The sequence below is a fragment of the Mustelus asterias genome, chromosome 21 (assembly GCF_964213995.1).
Source record: "Mustelus asterias chromosome 21, sMusAst1.hap1.1, whole genome shotgun sequence".
Classification (NCBI taxonomy): domain Eukaryota; kingdom Metazoa; phylum Chordata; class Chondrichthyes; order Carcharhiniformes; family Triakidae; genus Mustelus; species Mustelus asterias.
In genome coordinates this window covers 65,209,240-65,221,481 of record NC_135821.1, presented here as the reverse complement: position 1 = coordinate 65,221,481, position 12,242 = coordinate 65,209,240, and the positions used below count along the sequence as shown (strand labels likewise).

Here is a 12,242-nt window from a genome sequence, read left to right as displayed (position 1 = left end):
CCCTAGTTACTCTTTTGCCGTTTATGTATTTGTAGAAGCTCTTTGGATTCTTATTTGCCAAAGCAATCTCGTGTCCCCTTTATTTGCCCTCCTGATTTATTTCTTAACTCTACTCCAATAACCTTTATACTCTTCAAGGGATCCACTTAATCCCAGCTGCCTCTGTATGTTATATGTCTCCTCCTTTTTGATCAGGGTGAGCTATTTCTACCGGCCTTGCCCTTTACTCCAAAAGGATTGTGCTTATCCTGAATTCTGGTTTACACACTTTTGAAAGCCTCACACTTTTCCCTTTGCCTGCCAACAGACTCCCCCAACCAACTTTTGAAAGTTCCTGCCCCAATTTAGAATTTTAACTTTTGGGCCAGACCTATCATTCTCCACAGCTATCTTAAAACTAATGGAATTATGGTCACTGGTCCCAAAGTGATCCCTCACTAACACTTCTGTCATCTGCCCTTCCTTATTTCCCAAGAGGAGGTCAAGTTTTACCTCTTTCTAGTCAGGCCATCCACATACTGAATGAGAAAATTTCTCCTGAATACACTCAACAAACTTCTCTCCATTCAAGCCCCTAATGCTATGGCTGTCCCAGTTAATGTTGGGAAAGTTAAATTCCCCTATTATTACCACCCTATTTTTCTTGCAGCTATCTGTAATCTCCTTACATATTTGCTCCTCAATTTCCTGCTGACTATTTAGGATCTCTTATTTTTCAGTTCGATCTGTATAGACTCTGGGCGAACCCTCGGATGTATTCTCTCCCCTCCCCCAAGTACTGCCGCGATGTCCCTAATCAAAAACACAACACCCCCTCCTCTCTCACCTCCTGTTCTATCTTTCCTATAGCATCTGTACCTTGGAACATTGAGCTGCCAGTCTTACCCCTCCCTTAACCATGTTTCAGTAATAGCTGTAATATCCCAGTCCCGTGTACCCATTCATACCCTGAGTTCATCTGCCTTGCCCGTCAGGCCTCTTGCATTGAAATAAATGCAGTTTAATCTAGACTTCCCTTGCTCTTTGCCCTGCTTTCTCAGACCATCTGTCCAGTCATGTTTTGTACACTCTCCGTGTTTTATTTCTTTTAGCCTTACTGGACCCATTCACTGAGTTCTCCACAGTCTCTATACTTTGTACTGTGGCCCTTTTTGATTTTTGACTTTGATTTCTCTGCCTTTCACTTTTCCTCTTACTGCCTTTTGTTTCTGTCCCCACTTTACTTCCCTCTGACTTCCTGCATCGGTTCCCATCTCTCTCTCTCTCTCTCTCCCGACTCCCCCCAGGACATTGGTCCCAATCCTGCCCAGGTGCAGACCTTCTGATTTGTACTGGTCCCACCTCCCCCAGAACCAGTTCTAGTGTCCCTCCCTCTTGTACCATTTCTCAAGCCATTTCTTCGCTATCCTGACACTCCTATTCTGACTAACACGTGGCACTGGTAGCAATTTTGAGATCCTACTTTTTTAGTTTAACTCCAAACTCCCTAAATTCAGCTAGTGGAAACTCAGCCCGTTTTTCCCCTATATCATTGGTGCCTCTATGCACCACGACAGCTGGCTGTTCACCCTCCCCCTCCAGAATGTCCTGCAGCCGCTCTGAGACATCTTTGAGCCTTGCACCAGGGAGGCAACATATCATCCTGGAGTCTTGTTTGCTTCTGCAGAAGTGTGTGTCTATTCTCCTTACAATTGAGTCCCCTATCACTATAGCTCTGCCACTCTTTTTCTTCCCTCCTGTGCAGCAGAGCCAGCCACAGTGCCATGAATTCCAGTCCCTGAATTCTCACATTGTACAAGAGAAGCATGACAGGGATCGGGGATCTCCTGCCATTACTTAACCTTCAAGTTAACTTACAACAACAACTACAATACCAAGAGAAAAAAAATAAAAAATCTACTTACCAGTCACCAGGCAACCAGGTGGCTGTTGCCACATTCCCCTGGTGAGCCATCTCTCCCAACAATATCCAAAACGATATATCTGTTTTGGAGGGAGATGATCGCAGGGGACCATTGCACTGCCTTCCTACTCTTTGTCTGTTTGGTGGTCACCCATTCACTTTCTACCTCAGTAATTTTTACCTGTGGTGTGACCAACTCATTGAACGTGCTATCCACAACTTTCTCAGCCTCGTGGATGCTCCAAAGTGAATCCACCCACAGCTCTAGAGCCAACAAGTGGTCTTAATGAACTGCAATTGGACACACTTCTTGGATGTGGAAGAAGCCAGGGACACCGGAAGGGTCCCTGAATTCTCACATCGCACAAGAGGAGCATGGCAGGGACATGGATAACATGCAGGTTCAGTCGGCAGTTAGGAAGGCAAATGCAATGTGAGCATTCATGTCGAGAGGGCTAGAAGACAGAAGCCAGAGAGTGGTTGTAGAGAGTTGTTTTTCAAACTGGAGGCCTGTGACCAGCAGTGTGCCTCAGGGATCAGTGCTGGACCCACTGTTATTTGTCATTTATATTAATGATTTGGATGAGAATATAGGGGGCATGGTTAGTAAGTTTGCAGATGACACCAAGATTGATGGCATGGTGGACAGTGAGGAAGGTTATCTCCAATTGCAGCGGGATCTTGATCAATTGGGCCAGTGGGCTGACAAATGGCAGATGGAGTTTAATTTAGACAAATGCGAGGTAATGCATTTTGGTAGATTGAACCAGGGCAGGACTTACTCAGTTAATGGTAGGGCGTTGGGGAGAGTTACAGAACAAAGAGATCGAGGGGTACATGTTCATAGCTCCTTGAAAGTGGAGTCACAGGTGGACAGAGTGGTGAAGAAGGCATTCGGCATGCTTGGTTTCATCGGTCAGAACATTGAATACGGGAGTTGGGACATCTTTTTGAAGTTGTACAAGACATTGGTAAGGCCACACTTGGAATACTGTGTGCAATTCTGGTCACCCTCTTATCGAAAGGATATTATTAAACTAGAAAGAGTGCAGAAAAGATTTACTAGGATGCTACCGGGACTTGATGGATTGAGTTATAAGGAGAGGCTGAATAGACTGGGACTTTTTTCTCTGGAGCGTAGGAGGCTGAGGGGTGACCTTATAGAGGTCTATAAATAATGAGGGGCATAGACAAGGTAGATAGTCAATATCTTTTCCCAAAGGTAGGGGAGTCTAAAACTAGAGGGCATAGGTTTAAGGTGAGAGGGGGAGAGATACAAAAGTGTCCAGAGGGGCAATTTTTTCACAGAGGGTGGTGAGTGTCTGGAACAAGCTGCCAGAGGTAGTGGTGGAGGCGGGTACAATTTTATCTTTTAAAAAGCATTTAGACAGTTACACGTGTAAGATGGGTATAGAGGGATATGGGCCAAATGCGGGCAATTGGGATTAGTTAGGGGGTTTTACAAAAAAGGGCGGCATGGACAAGTTGGGCCGAAAGGCCTGTTTCCATGCTGTAAACCTCTATGACTCTATCTGGGATCTCCTGCCATGACTTAACCTCAAGTTAACTTACAACAACAACTACAATACCAAGAAAAAAAAAAGAAAAAAACTACTTACCAGTCAATCACTTACCTGCTGGCTGTGACGTCACAGTTCGATACCTTTCAACTCTCACTTGCCCTCGAGCCTCCCGCGCAGATCTGTCTCTCTGCTCCTCTTGAAAATGAGCACCTCTTTCGCCTCAGCATCGAATTTCCACTCAGCTTCAAATTCTCAATACCCTCAGTCCGGCTGACTGGTCCTGCGCAAGCTCACTGGCCAAGTTTGCAGAGAGATGAAGAAACTTGGATCATTTTCCTTTGATTTAATAGAGATGTTCAAAGTCATGAAGGCTTTTGATGGAGTAGACAGGGATTTATCGTTTCCAGTAGCAGAAGTGTCAATCACCAAAGGACACAAGATTTAAAATGGCAAAAGAATCTGAGGAGAGATGAGAAATTTTATTTAAGTAGTGAGTTTTGTGATCTAGACTGGTGGAAGCAGATTAGATAGTAAGGTTCAAAAAGGAATAGATCTATACTTGAAAAATAAACAAATGAAAGGCTAAAGGAAAGAGCAAGGGGTGGGACTAATTGCATAGTTGTTTTAAGATCCAGAACACACACGATGGCCTGAATGGTCTTCCGTGCTGTTCAAGCTATGAACACGTGTCAGGGTTTGCGTGAATAATGGCCACTTGGTTGAGGTATCACCAGTGAATAAGCACACCTGTATGAGTCGGCGGCTTCAGGAAGGGAGAGAAAGTTGCTGATGATAGAAGAAAAATCTACTTAAAGTAATAAATGAAAATAATGTTTGTTAATGGCGTTTATTCTGTGGTAACTTATGCAGTGAGGATGTGTAACAGTGCCAGTATAGGATTGTACAACCAACCCCTATCTCTCTCGGTCTCCCCTGCAGACATTTGTAAAAGTAAAAACAAGTAAAAGTAAAGTTTGTTTATTTAATCACAAGTAAGGCTTACATTAACACCACAATGAAGTTACTGTGAAATTCCCCTAGTTGCCATAGACCGGTGCCTGTTCGGGTACACTGAGGGAGAATTTAGCATGGCCAATGCACCTAACCAGCACGTCTTTCAGATTGTGGGAGGAAACCGGAGCACCCAGAGGAAACCCACGCAGACACGGAGAACGTGCAAAGTCCACATAGACAGTGACCCAAGCCGGGAATCGAAGCTGGGTCCCTGGCGCTGTGATGCAGCGGTGTTAACCACTGCGCTACTGTGCCGCCTCCAGACTTTGTGCTGCCAACACCAAGGACTGGTGTACAAGCAAAATGTGGTTCAGGGCTGAGGTTTGGTTGTTCCAGGATTTAAGTGAACCAGGCACAAAGTTAGAATTTTGTGTTGTGTCCTGCTTACTTTCCACCGGACTCTGTTTAGACATGCTAGTCTGTGTTTGTTCGATCCTTACCTCTGTTTTATCTTTTCTCAGTTACCTGGATTCTTGGAGCTTCTGGTGGAGTATTTCCGGCGATGCTTGATTGAAATATTTGGAATTCTGAAAGAGTACGAGATCGGGGACCCTGGCCAAAAGACACTACTGGATCCAGAGCAGTTTGGGAAAGTAAAACTGCAGTCAGAGCTTGAGGCGGGGGATGATGAGTACATTATCAGTGAGGAGGAAATGGCAGCTAACATGACTGAGGATACTGCAACCATTGAGAGCACGGAGGAGAATCCGAAGCACATCAGCAAGTTTGATAGACTTCCTGTGAAAATAGTTAGAAAGAGTGACCAGTTTGTGGTTGATCGCTCAGATAAGTTGGGCAGGGTGCAGGAGTTCGACAGTGGATTGCTACATTGGCAGATCGGGGGAGGTGACACTACAGAACACATCCAAACACACTTTGAGGGTAAAACACAGGTACCGCTGCGAAAACGAACAACCGTCCGTGCAGGATCTGCAAAAAGGCACGCAGCTGAGAGCAAAAAAGGGACAGCAGAAGGAGAAACTGAGACAACAGCAACGGTTGAGGAGCCCGAGAAAAGCATAACTGCAACCATGGATGATGTTCTGTCAGCAAGACCCGGCTCTTTGAACAAGGAGGCTGTAAATGGTTCAGCAGAGGGGCACACGGAGAGCAGCAAGTTTCCTTTCGTTATTCATCAGGCACAAAGTCATAAAAATATTAAAATCCTTGAGGATGAGCCTTGCAGCCGGGATGAGGTACCGCTATGTATGATGGCAGACTGGCAGGATTCTTTAGCGAAGCGGTGCATCTGTATATCAAATATCGTCCGCAGCTTGTCATTTGTGCCTGGGAATGACGCAGAGATGTCTAAACACCCTGGCTTGCTACTCATCTTGGGCAAACTGATCCTGCAGCACCATGAACATCCTGAACGGAAACAAGCGCCATTAACGTATGAAAAGGAGGATGAGGAGGACGAAGGTGTGAGCTGCGATAGTAATGAGTGGTGGTGGGACTGTTTAGAAGTATTACGGGAAAACACTCTCGTCACATTGGCCAACATTTCTGGGCAGCTGGACCTATCTCTGTATCCGGAGAGTATCTGCTTGCCAATTCTGGATGGATTGTTGCACTGGGCTGTGTGTCCCGCAGCAGAAGCCCAAGATCCTTTCCCAACGCTAGGTCCCAACGCAATGCTCTCCCCACAGAGGCTTGTCCTGGAGAGCTTATGTAAACTCAGTATCCAGGACAGTAACGTGGATCTGATCCTGGCGACGCCTCCTTTTAGCCGCTTGGAGAAACTTTATGGGATATTGGTCCGGCTCATTGGGGAACGGAAAAGCCAGGTGTGCCGTGAAATGTGTGTGGTGCTTTTGGCAAACCTGGCACAAGGAGATAGCCTGGCTGCCCGAGCGATCGCCGTTCGGAAGGGAAGCATCAGCAACCTACTGGGTTTTTTGGAGGATAGCCTTGCTGCCACTCAGCTCCAGCAGAGTCAGCCCAGCCTCATGCACTTGCAGACTGCACCTATTGAGCCAACAAGTATGGACATGATGCGTCGGGCAGCCAAGGCCCTGCTGGCAATGGCAAAAGTAGAAGAAAACCACTCTGAGTTCACGTTGCATGAGGCGCGACTGCTAGATATCTCTGTATCGCCTCTCCTGAACTCACTGGTTACAAATGTAATTTGTGATGTACTCTTCATGATAGGCCAGTCATGACAGCCGTGGGAACCTTACCGTGTGTGTGCGTGAGTGGAGATCTTTGAATCGACTGTTTCTGTCTTTATTTATGCAAAAACCACCTCTGTTCCCAAAATCTGCCCCCACCCACTCTTAACAATGGAAGGATATTGTAGTCATTTTGATCAAGTACCAGAGGAAAAAGAAACCATGAATGTTTGCTGCCTGTGTATAAGTCTGAAATTTTTTAACCAAAGTTGCTGTCTCGTTTACAGTGAGTTTGGGAGACTGCCTCGTTCCTGGAGGGCCCTGCTTCGAGGTTTTTATGGTAAATTTTGGAAGCTAAGTGACTTGGGGAAATCTTTGTGGTTCAGTGCTGTACTCTGAATTGTAACTTAACCACTGGAAGGTGGCTCATCGGAAACTCTGTGTATGCCATGCAGGAGACAGCCTGTGCATTAGACCCTAGACCTATGTAACCTTCGACCAGCTGTAAGCAATGTTTCACATTGAGAAATGCTGGTTTGGCAGCAAACTGTAGTTTTAAAACTTTTTAGTTTACAGTAAACGTGAAAAAGGCTTTTCCCCCTTAAAGTATCATGTGTGTATCTACAACACCCTGACCTCCCCTTGATTGTATGGACTGTCCTCTTTCACTTCCTGACTGGTTTTAAACTGCAGCCTCAGCCCCTGAGCTGTGATTGTATATAGAAGTTGTACAATGCACATACCCTCAGAGTTGGTTGTTTTTTTTCCTTCTCTCGTAGAATGAGGTTTACAATTTTCATGACATGGTCAAGCGAGAAGTGACGATAGCTTTTATTTCCATCGGCCATATCCTGCGAGGGTAATGTACAAGTTTCTGTATGTATAAAGTTGTGCTCTAGTTCAAGGAGAGCAACAGATCACGTTTTTCCTTTATAATCAAGGTGTGGAAAAAGTTTAGGTTCAGTTGAAGCTCACAAAAAATGATGAAGAAACACAACTTGAGATTTTTCAGTGCTATGAAATCTGCATATTTGTATTTCAGACAATGTAGCTAAAACTTGATGTAAATTCCTCCTTTTTCCTTTGGCTTAATGAATATCATTTATTCAGTATGAAATCTTTATACTATATGTTCCACGTGTTAAGAATAAATGTACATTAAATCTTGGTAAGAGCTGTGGAGGTTTTCGTTCATTTCCGCAGGTCGAGAGTCCTGTATTATGGAAAGTAGACAAGTATTAAGAGGGTGCAGATGAAGACAGTCTGTGTATATGTTTAGAATTTAGGCTTGATAATTGCCTGCATCGGGTAGAAGAGCCTGGCATGAAAGATTAACTACTTGAACAAAGGCTGCTAACGCCCATGGAATATACCCAGAGTACAGGGGAGACACTTGACAAAGGAGGTCTAGTAAGTATGTAGGGTTGTAATTTTGGACTGCTTATTTTCATTTTTGGAGGTGGGCACTGAGCAGGATGTTTTGCTTGCTCACCATTATCTGGTTGACCACCATAGACTGCTGTAATGTTTGAGTAGAATCTAGAGAAGCACTTGAGCTAAACAGAAAGCACTCATCAAATCCAAACAAGCCACTGGAGAATGTTCATAAATGCTACATGCAAGAAATAATTATTAGCAAAACCATTAATGGACCAATGCCAAACTGAACAGATGTGTCTGTGTTTAGAGTGTGTACATAAGCAGCTACACCATCAAAAGTACATGTAGATATTTGATGGGGTTGGAATCTAGCTCCATTGTGCTGCTTTCACAGTCAAATATCCTGCTGACATTTTCTCTATCCAGGTCACAAGTGAGGAATAGCCACCTGAACAAATGCCACCAGGAACAGGCCCTTCGGCGCACCAAGTCTGTGCCAACACAGATGCCTCTCGAATCTAATATTTTCTTGCTTCTATGTGGCCCATATCCCTCTGTTCCCCGCCTATTGGTGTATCTATCCAGATGCCTCTTGAACGTTGCTATAGAAACTATTCCACCATCTCCTCCGGCAGTGCATTCCAGGCATTCACCACCCTCTGTGAAGAACTTGCCCCATACATCTCTTTAAACTTTCCCCCTCTCACTTTCAACCTATGCTCCCAAGTAATTGACTGTTCAACCCTGGGAAAAAGATTCTGACTACTCACTCTATCCAAGCCTGTCATAATCTTGCAAACCTCAATCAGGTCCCCCCCTCATCCTCCGACGCTTCAATGAAAACAATCCAAGTTTGTTCAACCTTTCTTCATAGTCCAAATCCTCCAAACCAGGCAACATTCTGGTGAACCTGTTATGCAACTGGGATTCTAGAAACCGAACACCACAATTGTTGGATTCAAACTCTTTCAGAATGATTTGATTCAGATTCTACACAATGTTACAACATCTTGAATTATAAGCGGATCCACTGAATATCTATATCCGATTCATGGGGAATTAGTCCACTGTTATCCTTGTTCAATAATATGGATTGCAGTAATTTGTGTGTGTTTCTTTGTTCAATTTTCTCTGTTCCTGTGTTAAGGTGTTAATGAAATACAATTCCATGGTGTTGAGCGCTTACTTTTCCCTTGCTATACATCTGTAGGCATTGATAGTGTCAACAAGTTTTTTGTTGGCCAGGGTGTCACAACTGAGTCAAATCCTGTCTGTACATGATTGATTATCCCTCCCTTTGCCTTGGCTACTTGTAGCCTTCTACTGCCACCATGACAGATTGCTAATGCAGCACAGCTTGGACTGTCCTAGCCTCCAGATTCAATTTTTTGCAACTGAACAAAGTGAAAAGCCAACCCGTGGTCTAATGGAAATGGGCATTGAAACATTGGATAACCACTTGCTCGTGAATTCAGCATTACTGCCTTCAGGAGAAACAAAATACAAATATGAATTATTTTTGGTGGTTTTAGAATTCAAATTGTGCAAAAAGAATCTATGTTTAAACTGTCCAGTATAGACCAGGCTTTGTTAGTACTGTCCAGTAGACTGCTCTCACTGGTACCATGAAGGACAAGTCAGTGTTTGTGTGGGATGATGTCACAATGACAGCAGAGGTGGCAAGGCACAGTTTGCTCATTTTCATGCTGTATTACGTATCCTAATTTTTCCCCATTTCATCTCCCCAACAGATTGATTTGATTTAACACTGAACCACACCAATGAGAAAGCCCTGGTTTGTACTGACAGCTAATAGGTGCTCTCATTTCTGTCAACCTTGTAACTTCATTCTACTTTAATGCACCTAATATCTGAGCTCAACCCTGCCTGGGCTACTCAACTCTAAGCCTCATTACAGCTTTGGTCCAAACATGGACAAAAGAGCTGAATTCCAGAGACAAGGCGAACATATGAACAAATGAGTTGGGAGCAGGAGTAAGCCATTTGACCATCAAACCTACTCTGCCATCCAATAAGATCAACATCACCTTCCATCTATCCCTGATCACCTTTGACTCCCTTGTTAGTCAACAATCTCATCTACCTCTGCCTTAAATATTCAGTGACCCTGCCTCCACTGCTCTTCAGAGAAGAGTGTTCCAAAGACTCATGGCCCTCAGAAGAATTTTTTTGTCATCTCAATCTTAAATGAGAGACCCCTTATTTTTAAATGGTGGTCCTTAGTTTGAGTCTCTTTCACAAGGGGAAACATCCTTTCAGCATCCACCCTGTCAAATCCCCTCAGCATCTTCTGTTTCAATATGATTGCTTTCCATCCTTCGAAACTCCAATGGATACAGGCCCAACTTTCACACAAATCCACCACAGGTATTGGTTGAGTGAACCTTCTCTGACCTGCTAAGGAATTTATATAAATTTCTTAAAACTGTGCATAGTACTCCAGATGTGATCTCATCAATGCTCTTTACAACAGAGAGAGAGTGACTGCCTTTAACATCAAGGCAGTATTTGAAACTGAATGCATTTCTCCAAAGGGGGATGTGGCAAAGTTACTTTCTTTCATCCTATCCAGTGTCTTCGTTGTCTTCATTAAGTATTTTGGGTGTCATTACAAGCAACAGACTGGGACTATCTATTTCAAGCATTTCTGAAAGAACAGTGCTGCACTTTTCAATATTGGTGAAACTACCGACTGATCCAGTAAACTCTATCCACCATTTTAAACAAATAGCAAACCAATGCAATATGATGGATGCTCCCAAGTGCATTGCACAGCTAGAGGAAGAAAGGATCTTGAATGTGTTGACTGTAGTTAAGAGATCCATATCTCAACTTGATTCATATTGGTTCTAGTGAGTGCCAACTTCAGTCTGGACACCATCTTTGAGATGGCACAGTTAATGAACTTTCCATCTTTTTGAAATGACAGGGAAAGTTTATAGACTTTGCTAAGTTGCTGAATAAAGTTTCTGGAAAATTTGGTCTTGTAGAAGGTGGGGTCCTTATTGGGGAAAGCCCTGTACTCCACTAACCAGATTGTTTTAAAGCTGATTGGAGTGAAGAGTAGGATGCAGTACTGGATAATCATTAGTTACAGCAAGTGCTAAGCAAAGTACATGAGCATAAATAGGAACATGTTTAGACAATTCTGATCTTCTCCCCCAACCACACTTTTCTGCCTGTTACACATATCTTTGATTTCCTGAGAGAGCAGGTATCTCGCAGCTTGAATATACTGAATGATGATACTCCCTATTCCTTGAGTTAAAAAAACGTATTGATCTGTCTTGAATATACTCAATGATGGAGCATCCACAATGTTCTGGGTAGACTATTCAAAAGAACCTCAACTGAGAAATTTCTTCTTTGTTCCAAATAATCAATCCTTATCATAAGAGTGTCCACTTTCTTTCCACCCCCGCTCCCCAAACCAGAATTCCTTCAGAATTTCGTATACTTTGAAATGACCTTTCATTCTTCTGAATTCCTATTTACTCAGATTGACATTCTTGTACTCCAATTCCCTTGCAATAAAGAATAATGTGAAATATGCCTTCCAAATTTCTTGCTTTTTGTTTTCCTTGGGCGAGTACACCCATGTCTCTCAGCATTAACATTTAGGAATTTCACACCTTTCTTTTAAAGTCTACTTCTTTATTCTTCCTACCAAATACTCCATCTGCTACCCTGTTACCCACTTGAGTAACCTGTTGATTTTTTAAAAAACCCTCTTAGTGTCTTCACACCTTGCCTTCCTACCTGGCTTTGTATCTTCCAGCTTGAATGCATTATTCTCGGATGCTTCATCCAAGTCATTTATATAGTTTGTGAACAGCTGAGGCACCATACTTATCCGTGTGGTACTACACAGCCCGCCCACTTAAAAGCTCTGTTTGTCCCTGCTGTTTTTTAACCAATCCTTCTTCCAACATATGTATCAAGCACTTGTATGATACCTCATCTAATGCATTTTGGAAAACTAAGTGTACTACATTTACTGGTTCCCTTTTATCGATCTGACTAGTTACATCCTCAAATGTTTCATAAATTTGTCAAGGTTTGTAAACCATGTTGACTGTTCATACTATGAATTTCTAACTGCATTAAGACTTTTAAAATCAATTCCAGCATTTTCCCCAACAACTGATGACAAGCTAACTGTCCAATAGTTATGTTTTCCTCCCTCTCTTGTGGTCTTGCATGTTGGTAATTTCCAAACCTGTGGGACTATTCTAGGTTCTCTGCGACGTTTCTAGAATGAAAGTAATTTTGGAAAAACTTTTAACTAGT

The 12,242-nt window shown here is 43.3% G+C and overlaps 1 protein-coding gene across 4 annotated transcripts in view; it reads left to right on the top strand.

The window, feature by feature from the left end:
* LOC144509354 (AT-rich interactive domain-containing protein 1A-like) overlaps nucleotides 1–7,731 on the top strand; it is a 151,080-nt gene extending 143,349 nt beyond the window's left edge. For all 4 annotated transcript variants that reach the window (XM_078238058.1, XM_078238061.1, XM_078238060.1 and 1 more), the window contains one exon: nucleotides 4,902–7,731. In XM_078238058.1, the coding sequence (XP_078094184.1) occupies nucleotides 4,902–6,602 (1,701 nt within the window). In that variant the 3' untranslated portion in view covers nucleotides 6,603–7,731. The remainder of the gene's footprint in view (nucleotides 1–4,901) is intronic.
* The last annotated feature ends 4,511 nt before the right edge of the window (nucleotides 7,732–12,242 follow it).